This window comes from Rhincodon typus, chromosome 33 (genome assembly GCF_021869965.1).
Source record: "Rhincodon typus isolate 14 chromosome 33, sRhiTyp1.1, whole genome shotgun sequence".
Lineage (NCBI taxonomy): Eukaryota > Metazoa > Chordata > Chondrichthyes > Orectolobiformes > Rhincodontidae > Rhincodon > Rhincodon typus.
Window position 1 is genome coordinate 16,378,585 of NC_063364.1, and position 9,672 is coordinate 16,388,256.

At 41.5% G+C, this 9,672-nt stretch overlaps 1 protein-coding gene across 1 annotated transcript in view; it reads right to left on the bottom strand.

Annotated features, from left to right (window-relative positions):
- aldh1a2 (aldehyde dehydrogenase 1 family, member A2) overlaps positions 1–9,300 on the bottom strand; it is a 68,725-nt gene extending 59,425 nt beyond the window's left edge. The window contains exon 1 of the mRNA XM_020513964.2: positions 9,135–9,300. Within this exon, the coding sequence (XP_020369553.1) occupies positions 9,135–9,251 (117 nt within the window). The 5' untranslated portion in view covers positions 9,252–9,300. The remainder of the gene's footprint in view (positions 1–9,134) is intronic.
- Between the last annotated feature and the right edge of the window lie 372 nt (positions 9,301–9,672).

Genomic DNA, 9,672 nt, shown 5'->3' on the forward strand with positions numbered 1-9,672 from the left:
AATTATTTACTGAAATAAAACATTAATCGAATCTTCACTGCGTGTCTGTTATGCTTCGTAATTTAGTCCAAAATAATATATTTTATACATTATACCTTTCCTACGGTTTACAAGTAAATTTTCAAACGTTCCTCGTGGAATCCAAGTATTGACATTTTGACTGATTTCTAAAATCGCATTTTATATATTTACCTACCCTGGTTTCTTGCTTTCTGTATTATATTGTAATGATCGGATGCCCGCGGTGTTGGAAAACACGTGTACAGAGGTGCCCACTAAGATTTCGGTGAACATTTTGCCTTCGTTCACCTCGAAAAGTAATTGAACAAATAAAGACTTTTATCCCCCCGACCTTGGTCTGAGCCTCAGAGCGCAATTCAAGATTATAGCACACCCCACCGTCGCCAAAAAAACGAACCTTTGCTAATAATGGTGGATGCATGTTTGAACAGTTTTTCGCTATTTTAACATGGGTGTTAATCTAGTAACATTAAATTATTTTAGTGATAAGTTAAGTATCACTAAAATAATAGTAATTTGTTTCAAGTTACACCATTTGGTCGGATGGTTGCAGGTGGGAATGAAAGAACGTGGCGATGTAGTGAATTTAACTTTTTAACATGTAACTCACGCACATATCTTTTCAAAAGGTTATTGCCATTAATAGGCTAAATACATTTAGTGACAATACAATATGCGTGTTAATTTTATCCGTTTGTGCACAGTCTATTGTACACGATCATTTATTAACATGCATGTAAATAAAATCCTGCTGTCTACACGTATCCTTGTATTTCGAGTTATATTTACAGGAGATTCCACTGCTCTGTTGCTGAATGAAAATTAATGTTATTAAGAGAATGGTGCCCTGATCAAACAGAGGAGATCGCTGGAATGTCAACTTCATTTGCAACGGCTCCATTTGGCCCAATCACCCGCCTTGGCAATGATGAATCACCGGCAGTATCCCTACCTTCGCCCGTTTGATCTCAGCTCAGCAAGACTTAAGTTTTGATCTGAAGAACTCCAGATCACTTGGGTCAGAGACGAATAGCAGAGCCACTGACCTGCACAGTGGTAGAAGGAATAATTTAGGCCAAAACGATGAAGGTACTTCTTGGACATTCTCGGCCCATTACTTCTACTCCATTTCTCATATACCAATGCTCCACTCTTTGCAGAATTCGTGTTACACAGGCTCAAGTGGCATTCGAATTAGTTTGGACTCTTTGTAAGAGTTCTTATCTCTTTGGTGAATAATGTGAATATCTCTTCCAGACAAAACTGCTGGCTGTGTGCTCTGTTTTATCTTGAACAAATGCTCTTTTCAAAGATATGATTTGTGGAGTTAATTAAAATAAATTCTCTGACTGCCAACAAATGAAAGAAATGTGATGATAGTTATATATCAACTTAATTGAATGTTATCATCCTAAGTACCAGATACAAGGGGGCACTGGAATGCTATCAACTTCATTGCTTAAAAGAGCTAAAAACATCCTGACAGCTCAAAAGTGATTAACCTTTACATGAAACTAGGCATAACACTTGAGGTAAGAGTTTCAAACAAAATGTCAGCATTTATGAGATAAAGGTGTGAAGTAACAAACCCCAGCACTACAGCAACCTGAAGCTTTCCTAATAAATGGTCTTTTCTTCTGTTGCCCAGTGCATCCCATCTCCTTCCTCTGCTGGAATCCTTTCATGAATTTGATATGATGATACTAAAATGTGGAGGAAAGCTCATTACTGCTCCCGCTGTTTACAAGGCAGGATTTATGCCCAATAGACTGAACTTTGTGACACAAAATCACTAAATGGCTGGAACCACCAGCAATGCTTTCATTTGTGAAATTTATCACCCAGACAGTGCAAATACCTATCAACGTGTGGAGGTATGGAAGGCCATATTAATTACAACCAACACATGTAGCCTAATAACCAGCCACCCTTTAAGGAAGCTTCAAGGAACTGGAAAAAGTTAATTCACCGCAACCCTTTGGTCTAGCCTGGTATACAATATCACGTCAATTCAATCCATTTAGCGAGATCTAAACTCTCTTGAGAGGTAAATGAAGTCTAATGTTGTTGTTATTCCAGGTTCGCTGCTTCCACTCCCCCTGAGAACTGCTCAGGCAAACAGCTGGGAGAGGCAACTACAAAGAGCCCTACTCACACACAACCACTTTGTGTAGAAAGGGAAATGTCTTTACTCAGGAATAAGTTATCAAGGGCTTGTTTATCTAATGGGACATTCATGCCTAAGTAGAAAAGAAACATTTACTCAAAGAAAACAGTCAGGAAAATTAGGTCTAATTTGTACTTGCTTAAAGTGTGAGCTCATTACATGGTCAGAGTCAGATTTCCCCCAAAGTAATTTACTGCTAAAATGTAATCTGTAACCAAGATCAGACTTGAATTCTGATACGTACAGGATTTACTGGTGGAACTGAAACAGGTATTACTGAACAGTGTCTAATGCAGAGTTTAAATTATTATTATGTCTGAGCAGGCTGATTAATTTCAATTAGTTTACAAAAGTAAAAGCAATTAAAGCTGGGTGACTTAATCAGTTTTATCCGATATCATAACCATGGAACTTGGAATAAATATGTCTTTAAAATAATTTTATATTTGATTTATCTCCAGTTTATGTTGTATCAAGCTGTGTTTGGCTGTATTATCTTCATCAACTGAAAGAACCACAGGTTCTAAACAATTGATTTCAATTCCCCATCAGAGAAGTACTTGGCAAGCTGGCTGTGACTCTACTTTGAGTCTTGCAACACTAGAATGTTGCACCAAGGCAAGGCCATTCAAGAACTAAACCCACAGAGGTAAGTCATAACTGTCTGATAGAGTTTGGACTAAATTCTGTGGCCTTCTGGTAAAGATTCCGATATTTCATAACCTGTGCTACATTTTGACCAAGTGCAGAATCAGACTAGTAGGGAATATAGCAGCAGAAAAAGGCAGATTTCCATGTTGTGCACCATTTGTATAATAATTAATTTACATATTATGAGATTGCCCTGCATCAATCAATAAAAACTAATTGCTAATTGTTAAACCATGTGATTCTTTGTGCCTTCTGTTGCTGTTCACCATGATAGCTTCATTAGCAAACACATCAAACAAAACATTGAATTCTTTGTGTGGAATTTTCAGTGACCAATTAATACAGATTTAAAAGACTAATAGTTTTCATAAATTTTACAAATTAGAACTTGATATGAATTGATTAGCCATTAACAGTAGTGCGTACACCTTTTAAATTACATTGGAATCTGTCTTATTGTAGTATATTTCAAGGCTGAGATGACATAGCACACCTAAGAGTTTGTGAATGCTGTTTACATTATTGTCACAGCTTCTCTATATGTTCCTGTACTAGAACAAGCATTATAGCAAGTAAAATAAAAATATTTATACCTTCAGGTAACTATGACAATGATTTCTCCACTTTGTAGTGTGAAGAACAGGTAAGAGAAATTGCGGGATTTTATAAAGCAGTAATAAGTCATCAAAATGTCACAATCAATGTGCACTATTCAATCCCAATGTCACACTTCCTATAGTCAAAGGGATTACTTAATTTAGATATTACTCCATGCATAGTCCTATAGATTACACAATCCAAAAAAAAAAGCTCTGTCCACAGTATTTTGGGTTATTCAATCCAGGTATCACTCTGTATACCATTCACGATCTGTTTGGACTTGATATACCTTCATAGTTTATTTCAAAAACTACACTTCTCATAATGTGATTTTATAATAAAATCATTTCAATTTTTCCCCAGTAGCTCAGTGATGATATCCAGTTGAGTTTTTGGCCAAGTTCAAGTTCTAGTTTGGGCTGTGTTACCTGAGATAGAAGTCAACCTAATGAAATTAGTCTGAATGTTTCCAAGATAGGTAGAAAAAATTAGTCAGTGTTCCCACTGTTAATCACTATTCAGTGACTTCTGCAGGATGTGTTTGCATGTGATTTGAATACGGCACGTTGGTGAATAGGTGCCGAGAATTTGCTGTCAAATCCCACACAACCAACAAGGGCCCCTTGCTTAATACAACAGAAAGCAGCTTCTACCCACAGAATGAAGAAGCCAACATCATTAGGAGGAGGTTGACAAGAAAGAAAGTTGTTTAAAATAATCTGTCAGAATCTGATCATTGATGTCATTCTTTTTAGTTTTCTTGTCACGTATCAAGTACATGGCAAGTATCTGAAAATTGCAGGTATGATGTAATAATTAATAATTATTTGTTTCATTATGGAATTAGAAATAGGATGCTGTATGCTTGGTAAAATTGTTTTTTAAATGAATACATTAAATAAACATCATTATGGAATCTGGGACACAGTTATCAAAATTGGATCAAATTACCTAACACTTCTTTGTATGGAATATGCATCACCTTTGAATGATTGTAAAATAAGCCAAAAATGTTAAATATAAATACATAGTCTAGAGCTATTAGCCCTGGCCTTCAATCTCCCTCCATTACACAATTGTTCATCTAAAGTAATAGAACTGAATTTATCGTTTTACAAGAAGAACCAAATCTATTAATTTTTGATACCAATTTTTCCTAGCTACTTTTGCCATGACAAACTTTCAAAAAGAGTAATTTGATTTGAAAGAAGATAGAGAGAAATTGTTCCAATTAACAGGAAGGCTAAGTTTAAGGCAATTGGTAAGAAGGATGGTGAGAATTTATTTCATGCAGTCAATTGGTTTGATCTGAGAACCCATTATCTGAAAGGGCGTTGAAAGCAGGTTTAGCATTGACTTCCAAAAGAGAATTGGATATACAACATAAAAAGAAACAAAGAATTAAGATGGTAATAGAGAGCGTTGCTAGCTCTGTCAAAGAGCCAGGACACGTACAATAGCCTAAATAGCCTCCATCCATGTCACAAGATTCTATGAACTTTCATCAAATATTACACTTGCAAAAGGAAGAAATAGCTTGCCGACAATGAATTTGTATCAATTTGAACACAAGCAAACACTTCATGGGCTACATCCATGCTGCAGATGCTCGTCTTAAATTGGGTTCCAACTAGGGAGAACCCTGTTCAGAAAATGAAAACAGAGGATGCTGGAGAAGCTTAGCATGTGTGGGAGCATCTATAGAGTTAACATTTCGAGTTCGATCATGATTATTCCTCGGAACGCTGTCCATGCTGCCTGGCTCCTCTCTGCCTGCAGCTACCTATAAGTGAGCTCCATATATACGCCGGGCGTCGGTCGTGTACTTGGAGCAATTTACCCCCGTACAGGGAATTCTGCACTCATTAACATCCCTGCCTCCATACATAAAAAGGACTGTCTCCGCACATACACAGAGTTGTTTCCACCATGAACAGAGCCGTCAGCCAACAGTTACAGGCAAATGTTTAAATAACAGAGTGAAGAAGCTCGAGGCGTTCAAAGTAAAAGCAGGTAGACGGTGGACCAGATTCACACCCAATGCCTTGTCAAATGGAAGAGTGAAGATGTTATCTCGCGAAAGTTTAACATCAGAGCCAAGCGCCTTACTTTCACATCGTGTTAAACGTGAATAATGTAAATTGGATGCAAAGGCCTAAACTGGTTCTGATGTGAAGAACAGTCAGATCTTAGAATCCCTACAGTGTGGAAACAGGCTCTTCGACCCATCAAGTCCACACCGACCCTCAGAACATCCCACCCAGAACCCATCCCACTCATCCCTGAACATTACGGGCAATTTAGCACGGCCAATCCACCTAGCCCGCACATCTTTGGACTGTAGGAGGAAACCGGACCACCCGGAGGAAACCTATGCAGACACGGGGAGAATGTGCAAACTCCACACAGTCACCCGAGGGTGGAATCGAACCTGGTGCTAACCACAGAGCCACTGTGCCATCTTCTCGGGCTCGGATCCGTATACCGTAATGCACTTCACTTTAGTGTCGGGCGGACTCTTGACCTGGGTCTCAAACTCCACTTAAACTGCAACACTTCGAGTGTGAACACATTCTCCGTTTTTATTGTCACCCCGCCGGCTCTCTTGTCCATGCCGTTGTAGAATTATTATTTATTTTCTTAAAGATGGGCAGGAACCCTTCTCAAAGTAAGAATTCAGAATTGAATCAAATTTGGTAGGCTCTGGAATCCAGTTGAATGGAGGTTGAGCTGGATCAACAACGGAACGGAATATTTTAAACACTTTTGCAGTCGCGCTCTCACGTACGCCCTGCGTTCCCTCAGTGGGATGTAACGAACTCCCCAAGACTGGGGGAGTCAGGAAAGGCTAGATTGCAATCAACATCAATTTGAAACACATTACAGATCAGCACGATGTGCCCGAGGCGTCTTTCTTTCTATCCATCAGTTTGTGTTATGTTAAATATGCGATACAAGGCTATGGGCCAAGTACTGGGGAATGGGATTAGAATAATTAGGTTAGAGATAGTAGGAACTGCAGATGCTGGAGAATCTGAGATAACAAGGTGTAGAGCTGGATGAACACAGCAGGCCAAGCAGCATCAGAGCCCGAAACGTCAGCTTTCCTGCTCCTCTGATGCTGCTTGGCCTGCTGTGTTCATCCAGCTCTACACCTTGTTATCTTAGAATAATTAGGTGCTTGCTTCTGACTGGCAAAGACTCGATGGGCCGAAGGGCCTTTTTCGCACTGTAGATGTCTAGGACTCTATGCTATATCGACTCTCCGCAACTTTACACCACGCTCTCCATGGAGTGAGGGGTTTCTGTGAATTTGTCAACTGCACCCTCCTCATATGTTTCACTCAGAAATAATTCAGGGGTGTTTAACTGTTTCCAGTCTGTCCACAGTGCGGTGTAACAATGTGCAAGGTCTAATTATAGATGTGCACACATTAACCATCGCCCCCAAAGCCATCCCTCCCCGCACTGCTCTCATGTAGATTGATGTTAGAAGAACATGGGTAAATTACCATCCGTCGACTAAATGAGGCTTCATTCCCAATTCGTTCCTGAAAGAGAATAGAAGCTTCACTTTCCAAGTCGTCCTATTTCGGCTGTTTGTTTTTCTTTATAATAAATAGGAAAGTGGATACTGCATTAAAGGGCTGCATTAAAGACCTGACTCTCCTCCCAAGCCGCGAAAATAGCCATAAATCTCCCCCGCTCCTTGTGGAGATTGGTGTGAGCGCAAGAAGATCCCCGCAGAATGCGAGATGCGCACATCGCCCTGTCAGTTCCCGGTGGAAAACCATCCCCCCGGGCGTGTAAAAAATTAAGATTAATTCTTCCTGAAGAAAATCTACAAACAAATGCTTCAATGTCACATAAACCTGAACGGGGCGGGGACTCCGGTTTAGGTCGCAAACAGCTTGAGCCGCAACTAAGACAAGTGTCTTTGGATAACCCAGCTACCTCAAGGAAAGCACAGAGGCAGCGGGAGGCCGTTTGGCCCATTGTTCTATTACCTGGTGTCAGTGTCCTGCCTTTTCCCTATATCCCTGCTCACCATTTCCAATGCCTGTCTTCAAAGTCCCAATGGAACCTGCCTCCACCACATTTCCAGGCAGTGCTTTCCACCACTGAACATGTTTAACTCCGAAGAAGGGTCACTGGACCCAAAACATTAACTCTGATTTCTCTTCACAGATGCTGCCAGACCTGCTGAAATTTTCCAGCAACTTCTGTTTTTTTTTCTGATTTACAGCATCCGGAGTTCTTTCGGTCTTTAACTCGGTCAACTTTGAACCAAACCACTGATCGCTTTACCGTTGGTTCTAAGCATGATTGAGTCGCGGAATTATTACAATTTTTTAAAAATTCAACCAAATGGCAGGGAACTGTAACAGTGCAGGTTGAATCAAGTGCTCGTTTGGAAGCTGTACGGGGAGCATCACAGAGATCAGAGGTTTCACAGGAGCTGCCAACTGCTCCAACAAGTCCTTTGGGAAAGACAATCAGTGACAAACCTGAGATCAGCATATCCCAGACATGGAGGAGAGAGAAAGAAAGAGCCCGCCGCACTCCCGATCACAACCTCGGCATCACCCGATAATAAATCCTGCCCGACGGGCAAGGAGAGCCACTGGTCTCTCAGGGATCAGTCTCAGACCCGTCTCCGTGTATCTCAGGCACACACAGGCACACACAGACACAGATACACACACACAGACACAGATACACACATACACACACACAGACACACACACAGATACACAACCGAGACATACACACAGATACACACACAGAGACACACAGACACACACACATAGACACAGACACACACACACAGACACACATAGATATACACAGACACACACAGACACACATAGATATACACAGACATACACAGACACACAGATACACACACAGACACACATAGATATACACAGACACACACAGATACACACACAAAGACACACACAGACACACAGGAACAGACACATACACAACCATAGAGACAAACGCACACACATACACAGATACACACTTACACAGACACACACGTCACCGCCCCCACACCCCCCACTCCTCATCCCCACCCCCATGCTTTCATTTCGTCTGAAGCTCTGGTTTTACGCACGGCAGTCGGGAGGCCTGTGATGAGGTGTCTCCACGCTTCTGTTTGTCACTTTCATTCCCTTGTGAAGATGCCCCTCGCGGGGCAAAACCACCTGCTGCTCTCATAATCATTTAAAAGCCAAACAAATAAGAGACAAGGGGTAAACTATTCGGCAAGGTGCTGGAAATAGAGAAAAATAGAGTTGTAGTGTGAATTCAGGGACTCGCACTTTCCCTACTGGATAGCCCCTAGTTCATTCCCAAAGTGAACTTGGTGTCCACAGAGCACGCTGCAGTGGGTGCTGGGGAGGCGAGTCTAGAAACAGTAGCTGGAGCATCTTTCTGGTACGCTGACCGAATTGAAGAAAAAAATCTCCCGATTCAAATTCAGCTCGAAATAGCAAAAATGTTCTCTAAGGATTACAGCGACCATATGTAAAAGATGATCTATAAAGGGCTATCATATCTACAAGGGTATACACATCAGCAACCGCGCACACGCAGAGCTATAGCAGCCTGTCAGCTTGCTGCCCTGTCCTCTGGAGTGCCATTACTCGGCACTCTTGCTCACACTTTAGTGGAAAAAGGCACGAACCTTGGTGTGTTGGATTTCCAGGTTCGGTGTTGGGGATGGTAGCAGTTGGAGGGAAGCGATCAGAGCGGCGGGGTCAGTCTTCACCTCGCTGGGGATCTCGATTTCACTGGAAGTCATAGTATCGATTTGGCGAGACGAGTTGTAGTCAGGATGCCGACTGTATTTTTTTTCTCGCTCTCTCTCCCCTCCCACCCACCCCCGTTACTTTTGCTGATCAGAGATTCTGACTTGTGTCCCTGAGCTCTGGGCTTTTCTATTTAAGCAGGTGTCAGTCTGTGTCTCTCTCTTATTGGGCATCAGCTGAGAAGGGGGTTGGGCTGTCATCTCTTAATGACACGCTCCAAAGAGGTGAAACAATCGGACTCCTTGCCTTTTCCAATGCACTGTTGGATTCACGACAGCCAGTTAGTTCTGGTCCTATCTTATCATCTGCCATCCTTTACCTGCCCGTCATCTCCTCACCTGTACAGTCAGCCAGATCCTTGGGGGTTGCAATGCAACAGATGACCCACACAGTTGAAATGTATTGGATTTTTGA